Raw genomic sequence first — 12,493 nt, forward strand, 5'->3', positions numbered from 1 at the left:
AAATTCCCTATAAATTTACAGTAAATTCCCTATAAATTTACAGTAAATTCCCTATAAATTTACAGAAAATTCCCTATAGATTCCCTATAGATTCCCAATAGATTCCCAATAGATTCCCAATAGATTCCCAATAAGTTCCCAGTAAATACTCAGTGAAATCCCAATTAATTATCATTAAATTTCCATTAAATTCCGTTTAAACTCCCATTAAATTCAATTCCCATTAAATTCCCATTAAATTCCCATTAAATTCCCATTAAATTCCCATTAAATTCCCATTAGATTCCCATTAAATTCTTCATAAATTCTCACATAAATTTCTTAAAAAAGGAAAATATTCCAACTTAATTTCTTAAGACTCAAAATATATTTTCAATATTATTTTTACAATATTAAAAAATGAAATTTTACATAATATATATAAGATAAAAACAATTACTATAATTACTTGTCTACTATTTAATTAATTATTTACAATGTTGTTAAAATTAATGATATTGTAGTGAATTTATTGTCTTAAAAAATTAAATTGTAATTTAGTTAATTTAATTAGTAATTATTAAAAAATCTGAAAAATACAGATCAATTTGTTTATTAAGTAGCATAAACAATTATTATAAATTTATAAAATAAAAACATCAATATTTTTTTGATAATTGGAGGGAATTTATTAAGGGACTATCCACCCTTGAAATGCCCCAACTCTAAATAGTTTTTTTAGTACTTAACAAATTTATATTTATTTATTTTCTAAAGATAAGCTATTTATTTATATTAAAACTCAATTAGTATTTATATTTTTGTTTAATATTAAATTTTACATAAATGAAAAAAAATTTCTTGAAAATTGGTGGGAATTTATTAGGGAACTAGTGGAGTGCCCCAACTGGTGTAAATAATGTTAAATTGATGTAATTAAGTATTTTTATCTATTTATTTTGTTAAGATAAGCTATTTATTTAAATTAAAACTTAATAAGTATTTATATTTTATTTAATTTTAAACTTTACACTAATCAAAAAAATTTGGGGCCCCCTAACTTTTTGGCTTTAGGCCAGGGGGGGTAAAACCTAAAAATCTCGACCTCAGGGGGGGTAAGATGGCCTTACCCCCCTACCCCCCCTTTCGCAACCCTATATTTAATTATATTACTATATGCAATTATATTATAATAGGGTGATTCCGGGTCTGGTTTGTGGCAATATATGGATGAAAAGGCTGTCCTAATCGGTGTACACTCTAATAGTCTACGATTTGATCTACGAGTCAATTGTACGGCTCATCCAAACATTGGTTACGCCGTCCGGGTTTCCAAATATATAGATTGGATACTCAATTATATATACACTAAATAAAAACTTTAAATTAAATATGATTTTATACATTACTTTATAGATATAGGTATTCAAAAATGTTTTATTATAATAGTTATTTAGTATTTAGTATTTAGTTAATTTGTTTAGTGATTATACTTTATATACTATATATAATAAAATTAAATAAAAATTTTAAAATATAATGAATAATACAATAATAGACTGTATAAATTGAAATATGAATTTTTTAAATTTGAAAACAATATTATAAACTATTATTCAGTAATAATTAAAAACTATTTTTATATAAAATTGTTATTAAATATATTTTATCACTTAACTTATATTCAAGATAAAAACAACTTATTATTTTTTGTTTTGTTATATTTTTATTTATTGCATTATTAATGATTTAATAAATGTTTAAAGCAATACAATCAATGTTACAAATTTTATGTAAGTATAGTAATATAATTTAACTAAATTATTATATTTTGCTATATATTTAAATATTAAATGATTGATTTACTTATTAATTTTAAAAATCAAAACAATATCTATTATAGAAATATATATAAAAATTATTGAGCAATTTTTTGGTTTATGTGTGTGTATGTGTGTATGTGTGTGTGTATGTGTGTGTGTGTGTGTATGTGTGTGTATGTGTGTGTATGTGTGTGTATGTGTGTGTATGTGTGTGTATGTGTGTGTATGTGTGTGTATGTGTGTGTATGTGTGTGTATGTGTGTGTATGTGTGTGAATGTGTGTGTATGTGTGTGTATGTGTGTGTATATGTGTGTATGTGTGTGTATGTGTGTGTATGTGTGTGTATGTGTACACATATCATACATACACACATATAAATTAAACATTTAATGTTTTTATTAAAATACTACTGTAATAATTTATTATACAAATAGTATAAATTAACTAAATAATAATTAATCGCTATTATAAAAATAGTTGTAATTAATTGGAGTATATAAATGTTAAATTTTTTAATAAATAATAATAATAATAATAACTTTTATCATAAAATATTTGTAATTAATTATAAATTATGTTTGATTTTTTATAAATTTTTTAAAACATCACGATTAAATATTATTATAAACAGTATTAAATTAATATTATTTGTTGGTTTTAAAATAATTAATAGTTTATCAAAATAAATATAAACACATCAATGATTTATATTACATTTTTTTCTAATTATAAATCAAATTGTCAAATCAAAAATGTAATAACATATCCATTTAATGTTAATAATAAAAAGTATAAATACTATGCTATAAAAATTTTATTTTACTAAAAGGTTTATATGTTTTTTGAATTAAGTTTTAATTAACTGATATACTAACATATAACTATATTGTTTTTTTGAGTTAATTAAAAAATAATGCATAACATTATGCATTATTATTATTTCAGTATTGGTAATATATTATATTTAATATATATAAAATAAATAATTTATATCCATATTATTTATACTTTTTTTTGTTGAATAACTTTTTTGAATAGCAATCATGTTTGCAATGATTTTGGTTATCGAGTCTAACTCTACCGACTCTAATGATAATGAAAGTCAATGGTCTAAATTGGATAATGCTATCAAACAGTTTGATAGCGATTACAAACAACAAAATGTTGCTGAATTTAGCCCGGACAGTTTTGGATTGGAAACAATGGGTGGTCAAATAGATGGTCCGGTAGATATTGTTCCGGTAGATAAAACAACTGTTAGTTCATCTTCAGCATTGGTTGAACAGGGTATCGATGATGTGGGTAATCATTTAAGAACGTCCATTACATTAGTTAAATATGTCGTCGAAGTTAACAAATTTACTGATGATAATGATAATAATAATAAAACTGTCAAAATGGTTGGCGATAAAGATTTAGTTAATTTGATACACAATCTAAACAATAACTACAATACTATTGACGGACTGGCCAAAAACCCGGAACACCATGCATTGTTGGCCGAATTCAAAACAATGACCAAAGCGGCCGACTATTTGGCGCAGATCTTTGAACGCTATTCGACTAATCCGACGGCCGTAACCTATGGCGAGTTAACCGATCACTGCACTAACAACGGTATACTGGTTTCGATGTACTGGTTGGACGATATGGTCAATGAAAAGACGGTAGGAGAAGGAGGTGGAGGAGATAGACAGCTAACAATCAAAAAGGTTATGTCCGAAGACAATGATTTAAATTATTTCACTATTTGGTCGAAAATTATTTTGAATCGGATGATCAAATCGACACTAATGCACGCCATATGCATTGGCATCAATTACAAAGACATTTCGGTAGTCGAGAGCACTTGGATTGGCGGCAACGGTACCAATAGTGGTGGCGATCGGCAAATAATTACCGATATAGCCGACCGGATCATCGCTACATTCAAAAGCGGTTTAAATCATATCAAATACGACTTTTGGACCGAACGGGCGATCAGTGAAATCGAGGAATTGGCCAACAAGTGGACAGACAAAAGTCACGACGAATTTGCCAGCGATTTATTCAATTATCTGAAGAAAAAATACTATTGGCGTGAATGGCTAATAACTTCTTGGTTGTCAATGTCTCAGAATGACGAACAAAACCAAGGAAATGGCGGTAAGTTTTCAAAAATTTTCTATCAAATAGGCGAACGAAATCTGTTTGTCGGATCGACTACCGATTCCGATCGGGATATGGCCGCCGAAACCGCAAAATGTGTCAAAGATTTGGAGGACAACACTCGGGGCAATTGCTACGACAGCACCAACTTTGTGTTTTGGACGGACCGGTGGATAAACTTTAACTGTGTCTACAAACACTTGTCTAACTGTTTTCAAGGAATCGATGGTATGGTATTCATTAGATACGATAGCGGATGTCGTTCCCGATATTCTTCAAAATCACTTTTGAAACACTATTTCAAAATCAATGAAGACTATGAATTTGATCTGTTATTGATACCAATTGATGTCTAGAAGTTACGGCCAAAGAGAAAGACAACAAACAAATGTATTACACAAACAAAATGTTTTACACAATCTAATCAATTAACGCTAATTATTTAGATTATATTTTTCCTAATTATCACTTATATATTGCACTTAATTTACTAAATATATTAATTACAATTATATAAATATGATATTTGTTTATTTTTTAAAATAATTATTAACCTGCTTTTTATTATTATTATTATTATAATTATATAACTTAGTAGTTTATGCATAAAATATTATATAATAAACAGTTTAATTATGTAAACCAAATATATATAACAAATAAAAATTTTGCTTATTTTCATTGAATATATGTTTTAAATTTTTTTTTCTCATAATAGACAAAGTTTTTTGATTAGATATTCTCTCTCTCTCTCTCTCTCTCTCTCTCTCTCTCTCTCTCTCTCTCTCTCTTTCTTTCTTTCTTTTTTTCTCTCTCTTATATATATATATTTGTATATCTGATCCAAATGTTTGTCTAGTGTCCCGAACTTTGGCCATCAGTAGATCACAGATAAATAATATGATGTCATCGATGAACGACTTGTTGGCCGCGCACTCGTCCATCACTTGTTGGATGGCATCGGTATGATTGACACACAGATTGGTTAGTATAGTGAGAGCACCGGCTTTGATCTGTTGGGACTCCTGTAGATCGTAGGAACAGTAGTTAGCAATCAGGTTGACCAGTAAATGTACGAAACTTTGGTTGCACTGATTGGCCGATGACTCGACCAGTGCTCGGCACAGATAGGCGTCGTCGCGGATCAGTTGAATGTAAGCCATAAGCGACCACTCGATTGTCAGATAAGTGTTTCGGTTTTTTATGGACGCAGTTATTAACTATTTTTTATAATTCAAAAAACATAATTATTTTTACATCCCTTTCTGTTTACTTAAAAAAGTTTTTTATTGAAACAACAAAAACAAAACCAAAAAAACTTACCGAACATTCACTTTTCATGGTCTGGTCAACAAATTAGCCGAAATACTCTTTCAGCTTACGAATGGTGGCCTCGAGATGTGCATTGTTTACCGATTGTTTTGTGACAAACGAATGGACAAATCGGGACAATTGACTGCAAAAGTGTCGGCCGACAGACACTTATTGCCAACAGTCGGAATGACTTACGTCGGCACATATCGGCCACCGATCGGATCCGATCCACTGATCCTTGATCTGTATATCCGATCCAAACGTTTGACTATTGTCCCGAACTTTGGCCAACAGTAGATCACAGGTACGATATTTGATGAACACTGAGTTGGTCTCAACAATGAACGATATGTTGGCCAATGCGGTACATATGAGTAGAAACAGATGTCGATCGGCTATTGTCTGGTGTCGGACTAGTTGTGTCAAACAGTTAATCAAATCGCTGGTCAAATGTTTTGTGTGCCACAGGACGGGCATCTTGTGATAGGAGTAGTTGTTATTGCTGTCAGTGTCGGCACCGCTACCGCCGCTATTGTTGTCATCGATAAACTGTTTGATCAATTGTACGACTAGTTGGACGGCCTGTCGGAGAACAAAATCGTCGGCCGACGACTCGTTGGTCAATATAATGTCTTCGATGAACGACTTGTTGGCCGCGCACTCGTCCATCACTTGCTGGATGGCATCGGTATGATTGACACACAGATTGGTTAGTATATAGTTATTACCTATTTTTTTATAATTCAAAAAAACATAATTATTTTTAAATCCTTTCTGTTTACTTAAAAAAGTTTTTTATTGAAACAACAAAAACAAAACCAAAAAAAAACTTACCGAACATTCACTTTTGATGGTCTGGTCAACCAATTAGCCGAACAACTCTTTCAGTTTACGAATGGTGGCCTCAAGCTGTGTATTGTTTACCGATTGTTTTGCGACAAACGACTGGACAATACAGTACATTTCAATACAGTATTATTATATAAATATGATATTTATTTAGTTTTTTTTAAAATAATTATTTTGCTTAATAATGATTTTATATTATTATTATTATTATTATTATTATTATTATTATTATTATTATTATTATTATTATTATTATTATTATTATTATTATTATTATTATTATTATTATTATTATTATTATTATTATTATTATTATTATTATTATTATTATTATTATTATTATTATTATTATTATTATTATTATTATTATTATTATTATTATTATTATTATTATTATTATTATTATTATTATTATTATTATTATTATTATTATTATTATTATTATTATTATTATTATTATTATTATTATTATTATTATTATTATTATTATTATTATTATTATTATTATTATTATTATTATTATTATTATTATTATTATTATTATTATTATTATATAGTTTAGTAGTTTATGAATAAAATATTATATAATAAACAGTTTAATTATGTTAACCAAATATATATATATTATTTATATAACAAATAAAAATTTTGCTTATTTTCATTGAATATTTAAGTTTTAAAATAATTATTTTGTTCTCATAATAGACAAAGTTTTTGATTAGATATTCTCTCTCTCTCTCTCTCTCTCTCTCTCTCTCTCTCTCTCTCTCTCTCTCTCTCTCTCTCTCTTATTATAAATTATATTTAAATATCAATGATATAAATTTCATTTAAGTGTATAAAAATGTGTATTTATTTTAAAAATAGCATATACTGTACAAATATACACAATTGATATATTTTTTTGTTAGACAATAATTTATGTTAAATTAAATAATTTTATAAATTCTATATACAATGTAATGTTAATGATAACTATAACTATAAATTATTATTATTTTTAAAATTAATAACAAACTATAAATATATTTATTTAATGATAAAATTTTTGTTTAAATATACAAATTATTATATAGTCTATTCAATAGGACAGTTAGCTTTTCAGTAAAAACAATAAATTCAGACAACTGTCTCATTTCGCTCGGAATACATGAGAAACGTTTGGTAGGCTTTCGGTTCAATAAGATCTGTGGCGTCCAACTGTTTGAACAGTTGTTTGTCTACCGAAGCCGACAACTTTCGCAGACAAACAATAGCGGCCAACAGTACTGTATCGGAAAAGTTACGTTCTTTGGCCAGTTTGCACAGTTCGGTCAACCGATGGACGCCGTTTAGTCTTGCAATAAGTCGTCCGATTGTCCGATCGTTGGCCAATCGGGACAGACAGACACAACACTTTTGTTGGATACGTTCGACGGCCAACAGTTCGGGTATGTCGTGCAGATTGCCGACTGGCCTAACCTGTAGTGCGCACAATACGAACACCAGACCATTACATTCGACCACTTTTTCGGGTAATTTACGTCCAATGTTGGCCAGAATTGTAATCAACTGATCCTTGATCTGTATATCCGATCCAAACGTTTGACTATTGTCCCGAACTTTGGCCAACAGTAGATCACAGGTACGATATTTGATGAACACTGAGTTGGTCTCAGCAATGAACGATATGTTGGCCAATGCGGTACATATGAGTAGAAATAGATGTCTATCGGCTATTGTCTGGTGTCGGACTAGTTGTGTCAAACAGTTAATCAAATCGCTGGTCAAATGTTTTGTGTGCCACAGGACGGGCATCTTGTGATAGGAGTAGTTGTTATTGCTGTCAGTGTCGGCACCGCTACCGCCGCTATTGTTGTCATCGATAAACTGTTTGGTCAATTGTACGACTAGTTGGACGGCCTGTCGGAGAACAAAATCGTCGGCCGACGACTCGTTGGTCAATATAATGTCTTCGATGAACGACTTGTTGGCCGCGCACTCGTCCATCACTTGTTGGATGGCATCGGTATGATTGACACACAGATTGGTTAGTATAGTGAGAGCACCGGCTTTGATCTGTTGGGACTCCTGTAGATCGTAGGAACAGTAGTTAGCAATCAGGTCGACCAGTAGATGTACGAAACTTTGGTTGCACTGATTGGCCGATGACTCGACCAGTGCTCGGCACAGATAGGCGTCGTCGCGGGTCAGTTGAATGTAAGCCATGAGCGACCACTCGATTGTCAGATAAGTGTTTCGGTTTTTTATGGACGCAGTTATTAACTATTTTTTATAATTCAAAAAACATAATTATTTTTACATCCCTTTCTGTTTACTTAAAAAAGTTTTTTATTGAAACAACAAAAACAAAACCAAAAAACTTACCGAACATTCACTTTTGATGGTCTGGTCAACCAATTCGCCGAACAACTCTTTCAGCTTACGAATGGTGGCCTCGAGCTGTGCATTGTTTACCGATTGTTTTGCGACAAACGACTGGACAAATCGGGACAATTGACTGCAACAGTCGAGTGTGTCGGCCGACAGACACTTATTGCCAACAGTCGGTGTATAGTCGCCGCCGCCGAATGACTTACGTCGGCACATATCGGCCACCGATCGGATCCGATCGAACAATGCGCGCAAACAGTAATCGTGAATTCGTTGCAAACGTTGCCACTTCTGTATCGGCAGACAGTTGTCGATAAAGTGGTCAATAGTGTCGATAATACGGGCCGACTCTCGTCGAATGTCGGCAACTGTCGCGTGACTTTGCCGAATGGCCATCAGTTCGGCCGAGTAGTGTTGATGGTTGTAGTGATGGTCACTATCGGCGGTGTTTTTGTTTAAGTTTTTGTTTTGTACACATTTGGCCGACAGTGCGGACAGACACTCGTATTCGGGCGACTTCTGGAGCGATAGTAACCACTCTTTTATCGATTTGTCTTCAAGTGATTCAATAGATTTGATAAACTTTGTCTCCATTTTTACTTATTTTGTTTTGTTTTGTATTATTGTTTCAATGTATAACTAAAATAATTAAAATAAATAATTTATTTATTATAAAATTAAAAATAAAATAATTTTAATTAATTAATTTTAATTAATTAATTTTAATTAATTAATTTTCTAAACTTTTAACATTTAAAATAAAACTTTAAATGTTTAGTTGTTTTTTGTTTCTCATATACAATAATGATAGCTTTATATTAACTAAATATATTGTCATTTATTTTGCTATACTTTTTTAATATTTTGAAAGTTTTAAAATTTTTAAATCATTTAATTTGTTATTTTCAAATATATATATATATATACTATCTCGGTATATAAATGATTAAGTTTTTTGTTGATAACTAACTATCATATATGCCAGTAGTAGAGTAAATGACAGGAAATATCAATTATATAACCAAAAAGGAAAGACAGTTTTTTTAAGGCGATATATATAAGTAAAAGTTGTGTTTTATTTTTGTCGGAAAGATATTTGAGACACTAATGTCTCATTACATCCGTGAGAGAGTACAGATTGAATGTTAGAGAGAGAGAGAGAGAGAGAGAGAGAGAGAGAGAGAGAGAGAGAGAGAGAGAGAGAGAGAGAGAGTTTGTCTTAAATTTAATTTATTTTTAAACTTCAATAAACTTTATATTTTTTATTTTTTTTGACAGACATTAGTAGTAAAAATAAAACTTAATAAATAAAACTTATTATATATGAGATAAAAAATTACTCAAAACAGTAGACATAAAATATACAGAATATATATATAATACATATCATTAAAAAAAAGTATAGAAAGATATATTATTTCAAAATATTTAATATTTTTTAAAAACATAAATGACTTACCAATGAATATAATGATGGGTTATTAACCAATAAAAAATAATATATTGATATATATATATATATGAGATATACACTATTATTATTATTGTTTTATATATTTATTATAAATATATTTTAAAATATTAGTAATATATTTTTTCACACACAAAATTTTTATGATAACATATGCTATCATAAAATGATACACAACAAAAAAAATATAACCTTAAAAAAAGTATTGTATTTTTTAAAACTTCATAGACTTCTTAAAAGTTAAAAATCTTAGGGAAAAATCTTATATAATATAACAGAGAGTTTCCTCTCTCTCTCTCACACATACAGTATGGGAACGTCCGTCTAGTTTGGAGTTCAAACTATGAATGAATGTATAGTCTAAGGACATACGGGTGCTCTCAGAGTCTCTCTCTCTCTCTCAGTAAAAGGTGAGTTAAAAACATACGGCGCTCTCGTCCCCCTCTCTTTCCTTTCTCTCTCTCTCTCTCTCTCTCTCTCTCTCTCTCTCTCTCTCTCTCTCTCTCTCTCTCTCTCTCTACTCTCTAAAGTAATTTTTAATGAATGAGTGAATTTTGAAAAATAGCAGATTATTGTCATACAAGTGAGTGAGTTAGTGAGTGAGTGAGTGAGTGATAGAGAGAGAGAGAGAGAGAGAGAGAGAGAGAGAGAGAGAGCAAATCAATGAATGAATGTATGTATGAAACGTCTGTTTGGTTATAGTAGAGCGCATAACGCGTGCAGCTGTCGGTATGCCCTACAAGCTGTAGGTGCACAACAACACCAGTACACGTGTGGCCCCTTTAGGAGACGCGTGCCAACAGTTGTTCTATTGACTGGTGGCGCGTGTCTGCTATGTCTATCCAATACTATCTTAATGTATCTCTTTATGACTTTCTCTCTCTCTCTCTCTCTCTCGTCCGTGGCTCAATGGTGTACTGAACTAAGGCGTCGGCTGTTTGCACTTGTTGCCTGAGAAACAACATAGAGGTACGACGTCCGGGGATCGATTCCCTGGTGAGCCACTGTTGTTTATTGCCATTTCAAATATTAAGTAACAGCTAGTTTGGGTACAAAGAATCGTCCCCTTACCAAGCTGACTTACTGTTTGTAGGTACTCCTCTAACTATGCTTATGAGTGCTATACGCATGCTATGGGTAATAATACAAAAAAAAGGGGACAGGGTCTCCAAAAAGTGTACCATACATACTATGTGACGTGCACTATAAATCCTGATCCTTTTYTYTCTCTCTCTCTCTCTCTCTCTCTCTCTCTCTCTCTCTTCACTAAAGGCCTTATGACTGAATATAATTGGATGTATTTTTATCAATAGCTTAACTATACATAAGCGTGGCTATGGTATGCATATATCACATATTTACTGGTAGATCCCGGAGCCTAACAGGCAAAAGGGCCGGATGTATGTAATATGTTTGTGAATAGCGCTACTGTTTTTATTTTTGACCGAAAATAAAAATTAGACAATATTTAAAATATTTTTAGCCCTAAATTAAAGCTCAAACATTTACTTTACTGTATATATATAGTAGTTTTGTTACAATATTTTGTTACTGTAATAATATGAACCCAAATGTTACTATTTTTGCACAAAAAAAATTATTATCGCAAAAAATTTATCACTAAATTACAAACAAAAATAATTTAGTATATAATTTTACACTATATTATATATATATCTATAATATTAATAATTCATCCCGGATAAATAAATGTGTAATTATAGCAATAAACAATATACATATATGTATATAAGTTATATATTTCTTTTTAATAATAAATAATACATTTTTTGTATTTAATATATATATATATATATACTATAAATATACAGTATATATATAATTTATAAGACAATAATATCTAATATATCATTTAAAATTAACTAAACATGTGTGTGTGTGTGTGTGTGTGTGTGTGTCTGTATGTTAATGCAAATCATACACCGGGAGCTACTCAAATAGTATTGAGACCTACCAGTCCTAAACTGATGGGTCCACCAAAAAAAAAATAATATATGAAAAACAGAGATCCAAATGTTTGTTGAATAAAACATCTGTTGGGTCTCTCAAATGAATTGCCTGATAATGTTTGGTACCATAAGTGCGGTTAGAGAGTAGTGAGTGAGTTATAGATACAGAGAGAGAGAGAGAGAGAGAAAGAGAGAGAGAGAGAGCACCTGGTTATAACTACATGTGCACACACACATACATACATGTGCATACCGGCACGCGTCCTGAAACATCACCGTCTATTGTTGTTAGTAAGCTATAGTATAAGCACCAGTGTAATCAAACCATTATTTTCTAGGTTAGACTCAGTTAGGTTTTTTGTGGTAATCCGTGAGCTTTCTATTGCTTAGTGAATTAGAATACAGATAGGTAGACCCTAAATAAAATAAAGTATAATACAGTACAATATTGTATATTATTTTGTAGTGTCCACTACATTACCTTAAGCTAATTTAGTTATAAAGTATTTTTGTATTTAAATTCCCAGTAATTTTGTATACATTTATTTTATATCCTATTTTTGTG

The 12,493-nt window shown here is 30.4% G+C and overlaps 2 protein-coding genes across 2 annotated transcripts in view; one reads left to right on the forward strand and one right to left on the reverse strand.

Moving 5' to 3' along the window:
- The window catches only part of LOC128957193 (urokinase-type plasminogen activator-like), a 3,505-nt gene extending 2,150 nt beyond the window's left edge, over nucleotides 1–1,355 (forward strand). The window contains exon 5 of the mRNA XM_054302918.1: nucleotides 1,176–1,355. Coding sequence (XP_054158893.1) covers nucleotides 1,176–1,355 — 180 coding nt within the window. The remainder of the gene's footprint in view (nucleotides 1–1,175) is intronic.
- A 5,878-nt stretch (nucleotides 1,356–7,233) lies between these two features.
- LOC128957201 (protein inscuteable homolog) lies at nucleotides 7,234–9,081 on the reverse strand. Its single transcript, XM_054302932.1, has 2 exons — nucleotides 8,482–9,081; nucleotides 7,234–8,379 (listed from the first exon to the last, which is right to left on the reverse strand). Exons 1-2 carry the CDS (start codon nucleotides 9,079–9,081, stop codon nucleotides 7,234–7,236), a joined length of 1,746 nt encoding a protein of 581 aa, XP_054158907.1.
- Between the last annotated feature and the right edge of the window lie 3,412 nt (nucleotides 9,082–12,493).

Source organism: Oppia nitens, unplaced genomic scaffold (genome assembly GCF_028296485.1).
Source record: "Oppia nitens isolate AA-2021 unplaced genomic scaffold, nextdenovo-longstitch-racon4-pilon3 scaffold12_pilon_pilon_pilon, whole genome shotgun sequence".
NCBI lineage: Eukaryota > Metazoa > Arthropoda > Arachnida > Sarcoptiformes > Oppiidae > Oppia > Oppia nitens.

What these genes read in the sequence shown, in the direction of transcription:
- LOC128957201 (XM_054302932.1), bottom strand. Translation starts at nt 9,081, where the DNA reads ATGGAGACAAAGTTTATCAAATCTATTGAATCACTTGAAGACAAATCG. An exon ending in CCATCAAAAGTGAATGTTCG is followed by an intron (nt 8,380 to 8,481) that starts GTAAGTTTTTTG and finishes TATAAAAAATAG; the next exon opens with TTAATAACTGCGTCCATAAA.